Below are 17,397 nucleotides of genomic sequence, written 5' to 3' on the forward strand. Positions count from 1 at the left end.
GATTAACATATCAATTGATCATTTCTGTAAGGCGAAAAAGACATTTACAGAAAACCACTAGTAATGCTGATGTTTGCACAACCCAGTCTACGAGAACATTTAAAAAGGCAAACTCGTTAAAATCATAGCATCAATTCCATCAATAACATCGAACTCGTAAACTTGATCACATAAACATAAAACATAAACATAACCAATGTAACCCAATTTTTTGTACATAAAAAAAAATATACTTGAATCACAAGAATAGAAAAAAAGAAAAGGAGCAACAAAACAAGCTGCAGCTATTACACCGCTGTGGTATCATATTCGAAAACAAGAACAACAACACACAAGCAGAAAGAGCAAAAACATGCAATAAGTTTGGTAAAGCAATTCAATCCGCACACTCGTAGCGTCTCAAAAGTTATTCGTTTTTTTTGGTTTTTTTTTCCTTTTTTGTTTCAAGTTAGTTACCTCCACGGCCCATGCGTTCAATTGAGCTCATGATACCGCTTCGTCCGGGGGTTGGCATCGCGATGCCGGAGCGGCCACCGCTGTGTTGCCGAGAGTGAGTACTGCCACCGCCGTTGTACATTCCCAAACGGCTTTTCTTCTCAATGCCTGAGGATGGTGGGCGTAGACCGCTTAGCCCCGTACGGCTAATACTGCGTTTGAATAATACAGGTTGCTCGGGTTGGGGAGTCTCAAGGGGCTCGGGCTCGGTGCCGCCCATTAGGTCGATTTCCTTGAGCGGTGCTTCGTACTGTTGTTCGCTGGGGGTGGAAGAGTGTGTTGAGGAAATCGATGGTTCTCGTGAGGCTGGCATGGATTGCGTCTGCTGCGGTGGTTGTTGTTGTTGCTGTTGGCCGTGTTGCTGGATAGCGAGCCACTCATCTACAGCAGCAACCAGCTCACCCTTCTCGGCCCGCTCCATCTTGAGTTCAGTATGTAGCTGCTCATTGTCATTCTTGACGGCGGTGATTTGCTGCTCGAGACCCTTGATTTGGGCACCAAGGACCTTGTTTTCTGCCTCAAGTTCATCGTTGTCGCGTCCCAGAACGCTCATGTTTGGGTTCACGGGACCAGACATGGTAGTGTCACGCTCTGTCTTGAGACGGTCGATTTCATCGGTGGCTTCACGGTATTTGTTCTCTGCCTCATGCAGACGCTTCCCCCACCGTGACTCATAGCTCTTCTTCAGAGCAGCAACCTTAGTCTCGTGCTTCCCCTTGTACAAGGTATGAAGCTCGCGCGCAACCCTCTCCACAGCTTCCTGTACTTCCTTTGCGGATTGTTCAGCGGTGATCATGCCGGTATTGTCGCCCTCTGCAGAGCGCTCCGAATCGGTTGACGCAGCTTTCCGAGAAGCATCCAGCTGGCTTTCGAGCTCGACAATTCTTCCTTCCAAATCCTCTCTATGCCTCTCGGCTTCCTCTCCCTTCCGTGTAAGGCGTTCACGTTCCCTTTCACCATCGATAATTTCCGATCGAACTTGACGCAGGACAGACTCCATTTCCTTGCCTCGTCGCTCCCACTCTGCCTGTTCTACCTCCAAAGCCTCTTTTCTGATGGCTTCATTGCGAACCTCTTCAAGCGCTTCTGCGACTCGATGCTCGGCATCTGACACAGCCTGCTTCAAACTTCCAACTTCTGCTTCCTTGCCACTAAGAGTGGCTTTTAGAGATGATATCTCCGACAAGAAACCGGATTTCAGGGTTTCTAATTCACGAGGCGTGATGGAAGGGACAGACATCGGTGTTGAAGGAGGCGGAAGGTCGAAATCAAGCAGGTTGTATTTCGAAGGCGAACGCATCGATTCACGAGGCTTTAGCGGTGATCGTCGTCGAGGAGATACCGAAGCTCGATGGTTCGTTGTCGAGAAGCGTTGGGACACTCGGCGGAAGTAGTTGACAGAGTCTGTGAAATCCAAAAGGTCCGCGTTTTCTCCGTTACCGGGATCCCCTCGTTTCTGCGGAGTTGGGGAGACATCCATATAATCCATTCCCCTTCTTTTTATTGTATTGGGCGTGGATGGATTTGCGCGGCGGGAATAAGGAGAGCCATGAACGCTTGCAGACGGATCCATAATATCATTCAGCCTTTTCGTAGGTGAACCTCTAAGCTTCGCGAACAAGGTCATGTCCACATTGGGCACGGCAGAAAAGGTGCTCAGGCAAGTATCATCCATGAAGTCGTGTTCTGGAACGTTGGTCATGCCGTGGGCTACCGTGCTCATTCCTTCGTTATGTCTCTCGTCTATCATACTGCTGCCGATCTGAGACCTCTCCGCATGATGATGAATAATGCTCTGGTCATCCATTTCAGGCATTTCATTCGTCACAGTCGTGTGTGATTCGTGTACCTCATCGGTTTCTTCAAAAATCCTTTCGGAGCTCGCTTCACTATGACGATCACTGTCCGGTCTATCTTCTTCATCCACGTAGACCTCTGGGACAGCACCTCTTGATGAATTCACACGCGATGGTGATGCTGTCATTGCTTTCAGCCTATCCATATCCACAGTATCATCTCGCGCATCGAATTGGAACGGGGAGCTGGGTGGGCCGGCGTTGAAATCCTCAGTCATATCGTCCATATTGTCAAGTTGACTGCGGGCAGTAGAGTACTTGGAGTCAAAATATTTATCGTCTGCGTTTCCGTCGTAGGAAAAGAATGCCCGCTTGGGAGGGCTCGGCGAATCGTTCTCCTTGTCGTAGTCGGTTGCTACGATCTCGTCAATGCCGCGACGACGGACTGTGGGTGGTGGGACCATGGGAGAGCGTCCGCGAGCATTGCCAGATGCTGGCGATAAGGGAGAGAGTGGCTGTGTCATAATTGACAAAGTGCTTGTGAATGCAAAAAGCCAAAGCGGTTGCTGTTGTGAGCAAAGTTCTGCATGCTGGAAAGATCATTATTATGATGTCGGCTAGTCGCTGTTGTGCCCGTTGCCCGGTAAACAAAGCCAGTCCGGATGCGGAATAGACCCACCCTCACCGCCGAACAAATTGGCCCGAGAACTGACCAATGAAAATACCGAATCCTTGTCACTTAGCAGTATTTCAATTTTTTAAACCTAACAATATTTACACCGTTAAATGGATTTTACTATGAAAAGTCTCCAGCCTAGCAACGAGCTTTAGCCTTGCCAGCAAATCAATATCTACAAGGTAAGCGTCCACTTTAAAGTGAGTAGAGTTGTATTTGTAAAGAAACAACAACACAACATCTGAATATTTGACAATCTCGCCTCTTATAAGCTCTCTCCAGGGCGTTGAAGAACTTTCTCAACTTCTTCGTTTATATTATACTCAGCCACCTTTGTGAATTGCTTCGACATGACAGACGGAAACCATCCCATGATCCACATGAAGCAATACATGATATACTCCTCAATGACTGACATATCTCGCTTGGAACTCTGCATTTTTCGTGCATGGTCCAGAATCTGTTTCACGTGTGGTTGTCGCAGAGCAACGTATTTCTTTGCTGCCGCAACAATGGCTTTCTTTTCCGTCATAGTCTGCGTATCCAACGGGGTTTTGTAGGCTTCTTGCAACTCATGGGCAAGAAACAGAGTAAAAGCTTCAACGTCTTCAAAGGCTTGAGATGAGCCTTGCCCGGACGTTGTGGGCAATGCATGTGCCGCGTCTCCAACTAGGACAACGCCATCTCGTTCCCAGGTTGGAATTTCGGGGGCCGTCCACGTAGGATAGATATTCTCAATTTTGATATTTTCCTGGCCGATAATTTCCTGCACCACAGGATCTTTCCAGGCCGCATGCCGCTCGCGAAGTTCTTTAGCAACCAAGTCGCGATCGATGTTGCGCGGATCGCGAGGACACTCCTCCATGGCATATGTTGACCACCAGCCGAGTTGGTCTCCTGGTTCCGATACATCGTGAACCGATTCACGAGCAGGAGATGATAGAGAGCTCGAAGACGGAAAATACCCAAAAAATCCGTTGCGCCCAAATACCATATTCATGGAACCTTTGCCAATATGCTGGCGGAGCTCCGGGATAAGGGGTACAAAACCCCCGATTCCTACAAGACCTCTACAAAAGCGTAAGCCACATCATCTTCTCGAAATCCGATTAGTAATTTCTGGTGTTACTTACTCGTATTGAGGCGGATATACGTCGCCTTTTGTATCTGGAAAAAGAGCATTTTTAGTTATGCCTTTGAGACCATCTGCCCCAATCACAAGATCTGCTTCGACTGGCGTGCTACCATCGGTAAATCTGATAATGTTTTTTCCGTCAGGCTTCGCAATAACCTCGTGAATCCGTCTGTTTACAATGACATCATCCGGAACTCGGGTACGAAGACTTCGCCAGAGAAAGTGGCGACTAACTGCCACAGTATTTGCTGTCTTTTTATCTCCGTCCTTTGTAACAGAAACTGAAGCGTGAGCTGAAATTTGTGCGAGGGTATTTCCGCTCTTGCTTTTAAAGTTATACGTCGATATGGCATAGCCGCCTGTGACAATGTCCTCCAGTAGCCCGGGATCCAAGCGCCGAATTACATTGATACCGTTAGGGCCGACACCTAGTCCACCGCCAACTATCAATGTCGAAGAGTGGAGATCGGATGATAGCCGTTGTGCAAAAGTGGTATCTTTATTGGTATCGTATGCTTCGTATATGACGTAGGTATGGTCTGAAGCTGGCTGTGACGGTCTGGGAAGGTGCTTTTTGAGAAAGAGGTATGCTGAAAGGCCGGAAATTCCGGCACCTATAATCGCAATCTTCATTCTGGTAATGCAATCAGAACATATTCCGCTGTGTGTGATGGCCCGCTTTGCCTTCTCAAGACCAGTGTTTATATTCGAAGAACTTATTTGCACTAGATTCTTATCGTCTGGGATAAAAATTGGTGCCTAATCTTTGAACAAGTTGAAGTTCTAGGCAATATTAACGTCACGTCTCGCGGTTGTCTCGGTAGCTATTGAAAACGGGGTTTAGGTGCAGCTCGTATTGGGAAAGATTTCCATTGGTCCCTCGCCCGGTGGATCGCCACCAGAGGCGCCCTAGAGCTAGGGTTTCCTAAAACGGAAAGTATTACTTAGGCATCCACATTATTCCTCGTGTAAAGGTTTATACCATTGATGAAGCTTGTATATGAACTATACGTATGTATAAAGTATGTCAAAGAGAAAAAAACGAAGAAATTTCAACTTCTAATAGCATGCTACTTCACATATCCATGGACCAATCAGTATTAAGGCTGCAAAACTATGTTTGTGCCGACGCATCGGTTGCAAACGAACAGGTTAGTGGGATCGACTCTTCTCTTGATCGATAAAAGACGCTGGTACTTGTCTCCCCAGAATACTTGCTGCCAGTTTGGTTCATATCTGACAGCATGTCATTAAACAGTCCCCAAAAGTCTCGGATAAGAGCTGGGAATTAACTCACGGATTTGCTTCGTTGACATAGGTTCCCCCATCTTCTCCCACAATATCTGTCAATCGATTACTCAGATGCACTAGCAATTCTCTTTTCTGGTGTTTTTCCGCAGCACTGGCGCTATCTGCCCAATCGACAGAGGCGCTAAACACCCCGTGAGATTTCTTCCAAATTTCGTGAACAGCAGTGTTGTCTCGCTCATCATTGTTAGCGTGGCCGACTATGAGTACATTAGTATCCAAGCTAAATAGGGACCCAAGAAGAACGATATACTCCAATTAAAACCTCCTCCGTTTTCTAAAATGAATTCAACCAATTCGTCCGTTTTATTTTCGAGAACATCGGCAGTCAGCAGTCGGGATGCATCCTGTATATTCGTCGCAATATTTGGATCGTGCAGAAAATCGTCAAGATACATATTCCAACTACCTGGAAAACTGGTTATCAGGGCGCTGACTCCGGGGACATCGGCGAGGCTTTCCAGCGGAGCGAATGTGCGATTGAAATTTTCCACTGTTCCGTTTGGCTGAACGAAAAGCGCCGAGAAGCCCCCTTCGATGTCTGCATACCCTGTAAACCCTGCCTGAGTTATTTTTGGGATTAATTGGAGGGACTCTTTGGCTACTCGTTTGAATGTATCGTTGCTGGTAGAGTTGATCTGGACTAGGCCGAAGATAAAGCTTTGAGGGATAGGATGTGTCTTGTATGTCACCGACGTAACCACCTAGATAACATTTAAAGTTAGTTAACTGAGCGTTATAGGTTGTTAGAGCTAAGCATACACCCCACGAACTTCCTCCTCCGCCTCGCAAGGCCCAGAAATAATCCGAATCCGTATGATTGTTGATTGTACGGTGGGTGCCATCGGCTGAAACGATAGTCATTTCAAGAACATCTAACTCCTTTAGTGTCTAAAATATGAGGTTTGATATGATTGTAAACCTTACTGTCAGCAGCAAGTCCGTGATAGTGCGCAAATGGTGAGTGGCCGCCGCCGAGGACATATCCACCCGCAGCACCAACTGTCCGAGCAGAACCGCCCACAACAATGACGCTTTTTTCAGCAGCTGCTCGATAAACGTCTAGATATATGATTAGAAAAGGGGTTCTTTTTATACGCCAAAATTTTAGGGGATAAACCTAGCCACTGTTCTCCGGGCTGAATCGTCACTGCCGGGATACCAGAAGTTCCGACACCTGCACCTTCAGGGACGAAAGACTCGTGCCAATCGATGCCTTTGAGATTGTGAGTCCATATTGCGAATGAGCCTTTCCCGCTGGAACGTCCAAGGCTGTAGCTTATTAGCAATGGTAGAGAAACAAAGCAATTTTGACGGCCAACGTACTGATCATGTCCTGTATTTTTTATCACGAGGTACAAATCCCTTTCCCTGGCAAATTTGACTGAAGCTTGAATATCTTGAACATTGTGCGCATTCACCGAATAGTATGGGACTTTTCTCAACCTTAGTAAATCCCTTTTATTATCAAAAAGGTACACAAACCTCGTCCTTGGTCGCATGGCTTATCAATATCATCCAAATAGCATTGCCCGTACTCTCCCGTTTCCCAAAGCAGAGCAGTATAGGCGCCAGACTGGTTTGTTCGCCAAAAGCTATTGTCCCAGTTTTGCTCCGTGGAATTACAAGCTTGTATATTATGAAAGGGGCCTTGATGACAGACTGCTGCAGAGGGAAGAGAGCGAATTAGATGGCCGCCGACTGTGGCGTTGAAGGCTTGCCATGAAATGTCTTCTGGCCAGCATTCGTCCCCGAACGTGCAACGAGAGGAGACTGCGGTTGGTGCGAAAATTGTCGCAAGAGATAGGAGTGCCAATTGTTTGAGGATATGCATTTTCACATGTACTAGGTAGTTGAGTCAGGAATTATCAATTGCACACAAAAGAAGATGCCAGAGATGAATGACAGAATTAAACAAGCCATATTTATAGCAATTGATTTAATTTCCTAAATTGGAAATACGAGCTCAAGTTTGAAATTCCATGTTGCCCCTTGATGAAATAATTACTAAATACAAGTGTTTGCTGATCTTTCTAGTCGCCTCGTATTCTTTCCATTTGACGCTTTGCCGATTCCGCGATACGAAGTTACCCGATTAGGCAATAAATGAACCATATCTCAACACGGGACAATTCATCGAGTTTTAAACTGCCGATGCGAAAAATAATAACATGTATATATTTTGGTTGCTTATCTAATAATTACAATCGATTAATTAACTTATTTAATTTTTCAGCTGACGCATTCGTCACCCAACAGTGAATTATTGGTTGAACCACCCAATCAAGCAAACCGGTGATGTCTTAGCTCAGCTCCCAAACCTAGGCAACTCAAAAATTTCCTGAAATAGCAAAGATTCCCATCAGATGACAATTTACTCAGCCTCAAATAATTCGCTTAGAGAGTTAAGAATAAAAAACAAAAATAGGTTGCTTAGATAATAATGAGAAACATGGCGACTCGGTACGTAGTTTAACTCCGATCTCGTGCGGGGAACTTTATAGGGCTGGCAGTTGATCTGAGTCCATGTGTTCGGATGCATCGGATATTTGTTGTGAAGCCAAGCCTTGGGAATACGTAAGATTCGTTTGGTACAGTGTTGACATCATTCTCGTATATATGGTTTTTTTCGACACGAGCGATGCTATCGATAGAAATACAAAGAAACTACAAGCCCTTCTAGGTTCATTACTTCCAAATCGGTGATGTTTCACGATAGTAGAAATGCAGTCGAATACAGGCTAGTATTATTACGAGTCATTAGAATGAGACAGAGTAGGCTATGAAGCTGAGAGCAAGGCTAAGCCCCGCGCTGAATCAGTCTTAGCATGGTCCCAATACTAATTTGACAGCATGATATGACATAGTTTCACCGATATCACCGTTTTCATCGAAAACTCAAAAATAATTTTCAATGTTATTTGGATGAGAGAACAAAAATAGATGTATTAGAATTTGTTTCTTTGGTTCTATGCAGCCGTTGTAGAATCCAGATGTATTTCCCTGGTTATGCTAAATTTCAAGATATTTCCTTGGTTAAGGGTTTTTTCCCAGGTATAATAGAAGCTGAAGCGAGATGAGATATTATCCACGCGCCTTATTTACCACCGATTGGAGGATGTTAACCAGATCTGCATCCTTCATTGGTCATTATTCGTAGAGAGCTGAGTCCATGACAATGCTTTCCCAAGGCGTGTCTAGAAGACTGAGTTTGCCAAGATGAGATATTTCTTGTGGCTAACGCTGTATTCTAAGACATATTCCTTGCTCGCCAGCTCAACATCGTTACTTGAACAGGTATAAAAGAGCCCTTCCTCCTGTGTTCAATCCATATCAACATTCTCAACTACAACAACACCAATCAACAAGACAACCAAAGAACCACCTCAATAAAAAGCCCAACTTTTAACAAAAAACTCTCCAAACATCTATTCAAAAATGAAGTCCTTCATCACCGTTTCTGCTGCTCTCCTGGCCACCTGCGCTACCGCGTTGCCCAACTCCAAGGCCGCTCGCCACGGTCCTCCCGAGGTCACTTTTGCTCTCAGCAACGACCAGACCGGCCACCATGCCAGTGCCACGGTGCCTGCCAATGGAGACACGTTCATTTTCAGCAGCCTCTTTGGTGACAGCGTTCTTGCTTCCGATGGCCAGGTCCTCGCCAGCTCGGGTCAGCTGACTGCTTTCCCTCAGGGAGTCGACTGTGGTCTTGAAAACTACGAGGGCGATTGGGTTACCGCTCTTACCCCAGAAAACACTTATGTTGACCTTGACGGAAACCCTGACGTTGCTACCCCTATCGATGTTGCGGGATACACTATTTCATGCAGTCTGGCCTGATTTTGGACAGTCGATATTTTGATTGATTCTGCCTCTATGTATTAAGCACCCCTGACTACATTCCTTATAATTTGTTTTTGGCTATATATATATGCTTATGCGATGGTTACTAATCGACGCTCCTTTTGAGTTTTTGCAAGCGCTGCTTATATTATGCATTTCTGAAATAATTATACAACATTTGAAAATCCCTACATAAAGCTCCAGGTTCAGGGTTAATCATATAGTTCACGTAATATGAATTGTATTAATACGAGCTCTTTAAATAAAGATGTTAGAAGTATATTCTAATAGAATATAATGATTAGACTCGGTTTTAATCGAGTTCCATATGACTAACAGAAGAGGAAACAAAATATAACGAGTAAATGTCATAGCTTTGTAACTCATAGCTCTGATACTGAGCCCTAAACCCTAAATTACTATTACCCTGCTTTAGTGTCAAAATATTATAAGACAAGCCGTAAATATATAACCTCTCAGAATAGTCATTTCAATGTTGGCACAGGGCCACATGGTATCAAAATCAAAGTTGCAATCACCGCCAGGTTTCTCGCGTATGATCACATCGAATTATCATCTTCTAACACTTTCCTTAATTTGCACTCCATTGCAAGCCATTCAGATGTATTACTGTATCCTAAAACTAAGACACCTCGAAACTTTCCCACCCCGTCCTTGACTAAAGAATGGCCAGCTTTCAAAAAAAAAAAAAAAAAAATTAGTCAAAATCTCCGATAATCGCCAGTTTCCCTCTCTCCCTAAATACGACTTTTTAAATACAAAGCCAGCTTTTCGTCACAAAAAGCCACATGGACAACTCTCCCCACAAAAAGGGTTCTCAATTTCACTTAGCTACATATGGCATGTGTTGTCCAGACCCAGACCCATTCACTCCGAAGGACTTGGCCTTGCTGATCTGCAATTCTGACATGTCCTATCTTCATGTTTCTGGGTGCGTACTACTACTAGCTGCAAACTAGGACTCTGCAGGTTTATTGGCTAACTAACCTTGGGGTTTCATTATTCATCACGGAGTACGGAGTAATTTTGACATGTGATAGCTGACAACTAGGGCTAGTCACGCTATCTTACGTCATTTCGAAAAAAAAGTATTTTAGCATGTGAAAATAGTGCCTGTTGTTAACACATGTGAAAGGGGTCCTTTTTTTTCCCCGTCTCGATAAGGGAAAGATCACCTGATAGACTTCTTCAGTAGTATCAACTAATTAATTATTAGCTGCTGAGTGTCACCGCATACGGGATTGTAGATGTCGGCATCCCGAATTACGTATATTTAGCCTAAGGTGTAGCATTGTGATCTAAAAATCTAAGACGATCGATCTACTGAACCATCAATACTTACTATTATTAATATTCTGTTAAAGTCAAGTTTATTCTGTGTAAAACTTCTAGAAAAGGGGGGATTGGTTCACGCCACCAGCCTCATGTCATGTAAAAAACAAATCTGAAAATTATTTAGACACCCATCAATCAAAAAAAAAAGAAAAGAAAAGAAAGGAAAACAATACACTACCAGGCAACAAAATCATTGACTATTGTCATAAAAAGTTAAACATTATTATGCACTCGCAATCTCGCAACAATAATAATACCCACTTAATCAAAGACTTTCGGCCATCGGGTTTCGGTCCAGCATGTGACAACAATAATGCACAACCCACGATGCTAGATTCTCTACCTTCTCGGCAACCCGTAATTAGTTCCCGTTTGGTTGGGTCGGCAGTGAATAATGATGGGGGGGGGGGGTTTAACTGGGTACCATGTGACTTATGTGGCTTTGATAGGTTAGTAATAATAAAAGTAGGGGCACAACCAAACGGCGTACTCCGTGAGAGGTACGTACATACGGAGGGGTATTGGCCCCGGATTGACTCAAATCTTATTAGTGAGTGGAGAAGGTAATTGTGGAGGACCTAGATTCAGGGGTTGATGCGTGGCGCTTACGCGGTACCTCCGGATTAAATCTTGTGTCGAAGTATCGAAGTGAGGGGAATGGATTAGAGGGGTGAGATACAAGATTAGATAGGTAGTTGCTGATAATGTCATTTTTCAAATATTCATCTCATTCAAAAATAATAATATAGCATCCAGTTAACATACATCAAATCCACCAACGCCTTCCAATGCTGTTAGTTGCGTCTAGTCGAAGAAAAAATAAAAAATCCTGTACTGTTGGACCTAAACTTTTGTATATACCAGGCCCAAAAACCCATTGTAATACAATCTCATAGAAAAGAATTTATAGTGCAAAGAAATGAATAACATCATGGTCATCATCATTAGCATCATATCATATATACCCCAGGCGGGCTTAAAGCCTCAGCGCAAAGCCCAGATCGGACTCGATCTCGTAACCCAGTATATGAGAATCCGAGGTAAACTCGTTCGCGAGGTTGACATCCATGCCCATGCCACCCTTGTCTTGGCCTTCTGTTCCCATCGCGTCTAGATTGAGGCCATCGTCGGTAAACATGTCATGGCTCGTTTCATCAAAGTTGAGAAGGGCGTCAAAGTCGTTTTGAGTGACTTCGGCGTCATTGGCCAGGCCAATGAAATCGCTTAGACTCAAGTCTGGCTGCTCAAAAGTGTCCTTAAAAACATTCGGGTTCAGATTTTGTGTGCTGCCATTGTCGCTACCGTCTGAATGTGGTGGCGTCGCCGCACTAAGACTCATGGCAGTATCGATTTCCGGGATACGGAAGCCGGCAGGAGTCTGGGAATAGGTCGGTCCCGCTGTCTGAGAGTCCGGTGGCGGCGTCAGAGCCGCAGGACGAACTGTTCCTGGTGGCGCACCGGCTTTACCTTCCATTCCAGAAATATTGAGTTGAATGCCGGCCTTGCGGATTGCTGCTTCTAAGAATGAAGTCGCAAAGTCTGCCGATGCATAAATTTCACGAAGTCGCTGCAAGATGCGCATGCACTGGTAAAAGCGTTGTAGGCTGACCATCCTAATGCTGAGATCGTTGGATTTGATATCGAGTAGATGAATGATCACGGCAGGTAGCAGAACGGTGACACCAGCAGTCGGAAGGTAGCGAGTAAGGTCAAGCTTATGGAGACCTTGAGCAATATTTGTGATCTCGACAGCCGCACATCTCACCTTGTTTCGGGAAACTTCTTGCAATTCTGCCTCGACAGTGGGGAAGGGCGTCGCCGGTAGTACCTGGGGTCGATGGAGGGCACTCGACGTGGTGAGGTAGATCATGCGAAGCAAGGCACGGTGAAGGTGCAAGGAGGATTCGGCTGGTGACAAAGCGTCGACGCCAACTAGAGGCTTGAATCGAACTTGATCAGGCAAATTCGCCTGCCAATTCTCAAGATCCCCATCGCAATGTCGAACTTCAAATGTTTCTGAATTGGATTTCTTTGGCACGAGCATCATTGTGGTTTCCGTAGTACCTCCGAATCGATGGCTCAGAACTGAGTATTGAGCTGACAAAACCTGACTGACAGAGAGACACAATTTCGACTTCTCGATGAACATCATTGCCAGCTGTCGCTGGTGTTCGGTATTGTATAGAAATTCGCAGTCATCCAACATACTCAACACTTCCGGGGGAAATTGTTTGAATTCGAAATCGTCAATCGTCAACATTGGCACGTCACAATCGTTATCTTTGACTCGCATCGGTCGCCTCATTCCCAACGCAATCAGTCGGTCTCGTGTATAAGTGCTCCACCAGATGCGTTTCCAGAGCTGTTTCCTCCTTGGGCCCATACCCGAGTTGCTGGGGTCTCGGTGAAGTCCAATAGTGTGAGCCAGAGACAAGCTCACACCCATCCAATGCCAGGTATCTTTCTGGTCGTCGGGTGTCTCATACCAGTATGTCATCAGCAGAAGTGACTGCACAAGCGAGATGCGATCAACTTCATAGTCAAAGTCATACAGCAGCTTATTTAAGTCAGTAACTAGGCCTCAAAATTTGTTATTCATGTTCACATACCCTAGCTCGTTGGAAAAAGATTTTCCGGGCAGATTTCCGACTGGAATAACCGGAGTTGAGAAGATGCTCGACGTCAACGAACGCAGTTCCTGCAAACATGACTGCCTGGAACAGCAGCAAGCTCATCCGGTGGACGCCATCGTTGCGGGCAATGACCTGCAGGAATTCTTCCAGATCCAAGAGGGGCATGTACGGATGCACATAGTAGATGTAGGCTTTCAGGAGCTCGTTGCGCAGGGTGGTGTCTGGAATAGTCAGGGCGCCTTTGGCAGCGAGATATTCGACGTCTTCGCGCTGCAGGCGCTGCGGCAGACCGCGGATGTAGTCTGGGAGGAAGGTGCGGGGCCGTGGCGAGCCGAGTAGTTGCTGGATCGCGTCAGTCACGTTGGACCCGATACCAAACGTCGAGTTCGTGTTTGCCATCGGCTGCGACATGCTCGACCGCCGCCTCGCTTCCGTGTCATTGTCGAGGTTGGAGCCACGCGATTGATCTGAAGGGCCAGGTTAGCGTGCTAATGAGAGAGAAAGGAAGAGTCCAGCTACGAACAGATGAAATGCGGCATGTGCTGCGAGGCATCCAGGTCCACGGATCGCTGGGATGGTGACAGGGCATCATGCTGCTCCAGCATGTCCAGTACCGAGTTTGCCCTCGCTCGTCGCGCCACGTCCTCGGACGATTCGGCAGACGATTCTGGAGTCGGCTTCCTGACCTCTACATCGGCGCGAGATTTCCTGGGCATGTCAGCACAATCGGAATTTCTTCACGAGGGATATCATAGATCTTCGTGGAATCTTACTTTCGGCGCTTGCTTTCCATGACCACACATTCTACCTGGTCCAGGCGACAGTTGGTACACGGAGAGCCATTCTCGACTACATCGCATCGCACTTTGCGAGCACGGCAGCAGCAGCAAGCCCGAGAAGCCCTTCGCTTAACTGGGCGGTCTCGTCCCGACAGGCCGGCGGTGGAGGCCTTTCGCTTATTCTGAGACTCTGTCTCCGAGGGTGTAGACGGCATTGTGATAAGTTGGTGGTGGGCACATAAGATCCGTGTGGTGGCGTGAACGGCAATGGTCTGCGAAGGCGACTGCTCTATAGGCGATACTCAGCAACAAAAGCACGGAAAAGCGTCCATCAGGTTCTGAGAAACCGGGGGCGGGGCCGGTGTCTTCTTATATGCCCTGAACTTGTTTTAGGGGAGGCCGATCCCCATGTTCGCGGCTCCCCCGTAATTCCATCATTCCCACTCTAGCCACAGCGTGACCTGCCTGGACCCAGGGCTAGCTATCGGGCCATTTGCCTCCCCCGGACGGTCTTGGCGAGTTTCCTCGTTAGGCGCAACAGGCCGGTGGAGAAGCACCATCAGGCCGTCTGCCATTCAAGGCCGAGCGATTACGTCCACGGTCCTTGTGGAGAAGAAGCTTGTCAGACTGCGCCCACGAGCCCGAGTTGCGAGTCACGGGCGTGCGGGGGCCCTGAGGACAACGGTTTGGCAGGACTGTATTATTGCGTATTATATTTCATATTATGTTATTACGCAGGTGGCCAGTATCTCCATACTGTCGAGTACGTAGGCTTATTATACATCTTATTATTCGAAGCTGGGACTTGATAGGTGATCCTTACGAGCGGGACAGCAGCCATCGGGCCGGTTGACGGTCACGCTGTCAAAAAAGGTTTTCTTGAGGCCCTTGCGCTGACAGATGGAATGTAATAATAAAAGCCAGTCTCGTGCCGTTCTAGCCTTGCATGTTTTATTAATCGTATTACTCCAGAATTGGCCCAGAAGGATGCCAATTTGCCTTTTCTTCCCTCGAGTATATTTCCGGCCGCGATGCAAAGAGAGCGTCGGAAGCCGATGACATGATTTGCTGGAGCGGGTGGGACGGCTTCCACTACTACTAGTAGTTAGTAGTTAGTTAGTTACTGAGGGATTTCATGCCACCTTGGGGCCTGCACATGCTGGCAGGTACAGTAAAAGTAGCAGTATAATTTCCATTCCTCCCGCCGGCTAGTCGGAAGCTACACTGCATTCCTTCCGCTGCGTGCTGTTTACGTTTCTACCATTCCATGAGAAGTAATACCTTCCGACCCAAACAAAAGTAGTTTAGTGATGTTGAAAAGCGGAAAGCCAAAGTTATGCTCTCGCATGCTTGCACAAGACAACTTCTCCGACGTCGATCGCAGAAAATCCGAGAGCCGAGTCGTGGTTGGCGAAGTCGATTGGGGCCCCACTCTCGGAGCTATGCCGTGTTCGGCACTGGGCCCGTTCGATGGGTCGGCACAAATGCCGAGGCCAAGATCGGATCCGAACCAACTTCTTTCTTACATTCGGCGTGTCCCCCCGTTACAATGAACAAATTATTGCCGCCCTGACTGACTGTTGCTGTCGCGTGCCAATTGTGATTGCAATAAAGAATCGAGTATTAGTATCTTCTATTCGTCAAGACACCCCTGGTTATTTTTGTTGGCTTGGAAAAGGCTATACGTAGTAATTTAATGATTTTCGTAATCGCTCCGCTGTGGGACTGCATAGGCACTACCACAATCTTCTGCGACGTGCTCCATCCATCATTAATATTATTTATTAGTAGTCCTAATTTATTACATGAGACATTCAGCGGATTTACGGCCGTATTCAGACTTTTCAAATGTCATTTATTATTATTGCCGTACTAAACAAACTAAAAGCCCTTTACGGCTTTGTCTTATTTGTACGAGTTAGAAAAATATGAACCACACACAATTCAACAATAATACCCTGGCACTTCCGAAAAATCCACTTTGCAGGTTTCCTCGATTTACGATTCAGAACTAATAAGATCATTTCCTTCCCTTCTGCCGACTAGGCCTGAGCACTAGGAAAGTATTTGGTATTCCTCCGAAAAACGGAACTTGCCTTTTCTGGACTAGTGGGTAATAATGCGGGACATGTCGTCATACTACAGTACTACGTAATTTATCGCCTCTTGCGATATATATGCGTATACACATGGGGAAAACGGAGGAATGGAAGAACCCAGGAGACTTCTTTTTTTTTAATTATCTCTTTGTCATATAATAATGAGGTGGCGTATCCGTCAATTCCAAGTAAGGGCGTTTAATATTAAATGCACAATGCACAGGGACCGTAGCCGAAAGGCTCCGTCGGCCCGAGTATTCGGATCCGAAATCCGGAAAAGGGACAACAACTGGATGGCTGAACTAACTAACCAACGTCAAGGAAATCCGGAGGTGGCGATCGAAACTCCGGAGTACTCCTTGTGGAAGTATGGAGTAACGACTGTAGAAACGTCAAAAGAATCCCGCAAGGTTTATCTTGGCTCTTGGAATGCATATTTGTTAACCCTATATCCGTGCGCTAGCCATGGGTAGTTGAAGATGATCCAAACCACTACCAATTCTCCCACTGAGAGCTTTAAGAAAAAAACATCGAAATCAAGGTTCGAGAATCAAGGTTCAGTCGAAAACGAAACTAGTGTTCTGAAACCAACCAACCATTCCCAGCAACGTCAACTGAAAACCGGGGTTGACCAGCCCCCTGGATCACTAAATATGTAAATAATTCTTGTACGTACTGTGTAGTAGTCCGTCTTGCTCCGCATTTGCCCGAAGCTGGGGTAGATAAACGGGCTAGGAACCAGGTTCCTTTGTAAGCATATGTCTCTCCACGGGGATTGGTACTCGATCAGCCTCTGCCTAGGATCTGGACCATCAAGCCCTGGTTTCCCCGTAGTACGGCGCTAACATGGGATATTTCGATGGAGCTAATAGCAATTACAAAATTATGATAATAATAATTGTCAAACACCCCTGTGGCGGGATTTTTCTTTGGGTGGGTTTCGCTTCTAGATAAGGAAGTTCTAACTAGCGACGTACGTACTTCTCAATCCAAGGGGGAGGGGGCCAGGATGCATAATGAAGATGATCCAGACTCGATCATCGCGTTTCTAATTTACCTAGTTCAAATATGTGGAGAGGACTCGGATTCCGAGACCGGATGATTCTCAAGGCTAGACCCCTATACTTTCCGTTCCGTGTGACTCGTGGTCATGATGAACATTGGATGGGAATTACGGTGATAAAAAGAAATAGCTCAAATTTAGTGCAGCTTTCAAACCTTGTCGGATATAGATTGCGCAATACATGTAGAGGAAGTGAGTAGTGCTTGGTTTATAC

The 17,397-nt window shown here is 46.1% G+C and overlaps 4 protein-coding genes across 4 annotated transcripts; 1 reads left to right on the forward strand and 3 right to left on the reverse strand.

Moving 5' to 3' along the window:
- Positions 1–448: 448 nt before the first annotated feature.
- TRUGW13939_01914 (uncharacterized protein) lies at positions 449–2,815 on the reverse strand (the record flags this gene model as incomplete). Its single annotated transcript, XM_035485111.1, has 1 exon — positions 449–2,815. One exon carries the CDS (start codon positions 2,813–2,815, stop codon positions 449–451), a length of 2,367 nt encoding a protein of 788 aa, XP_035341004.1.
- Positions 2,816–5,202: 2,387 nt separating this feature from the next.
- TRUGW13939_01915 (uncharacterized protein) lies at positions 5,203–7,244 on the reverse strand (the record flags this gene model as incomplete). The annotated part of the gene is made up of 8 exons (XM_035485112.1): positions 5,203–5,338; positions 5,400–5,610; positions 5,664–6,114; positions 6,173–6,285; positions 6,338–6,472; positions 6,531–6,682; positions 6,737–6,845; positions 6,896–7,244. 8 exons carry the CDS (start codon positions 7,242–7,244, stop codon positions 5,203–5,205), a joined length of 1,656 nt encoding a protein of 551 aa, XP_035341005.1.
- Positions 7,245–8,848: 1,604 nt separating this feature from the next.
- TRUGW13939_01916 (uncharacterized protein) lies at positions 8,849–9,250 on the forward strand (the record flags this gene model as incomplete). Its single annotated transcript, XM_035485113.1, has 1 exon — positions 8,849–9,250. The coding sequence occupies one exon, from the start codon at positions 8,849–8,851 to the stop codon at positions 9,248–9,250; it is 402 nt and encodes a 133-aa protein (XP_035341006.1).
- Positions 9,251–11,585: 2,335 nt separating this feature from the next.
- Positions 11,586–14,236, reverse strand: TRUGW13939_01917 (uncharacterized protein; the record flags this gene model as incomplete). Its single annotated transcript, XM_035485114.1, has 4 exons — positions 11,586–13,166; positions 13,219–13,709; positions 13,766–13,950; positions 14,016–14,236. 4 exons carry the CDS (start codon positions 14,234–14,236, stop codon positions 11,586–11,588), a joined length of 2,478 nt encoding a protein of 825 aa, XP_035341007.1.
- Positions 14,237–17,397: the final 3,161 nt, after the last annotated feature.

The sequence above is a fragment of the Talaromyces rugulosus genome, chromosome I (assembly GCF_013368755.1).
Source record: "Talaromyces rugulosus chromosome I, complete sequence".
Lineage (NCBI taxonomy): Eukaryota > Fungi > Ascomycota > Eurotiomycetes > Eurotiales > Trichocomaceae > Talaromyces > Talaromyces rugulosus.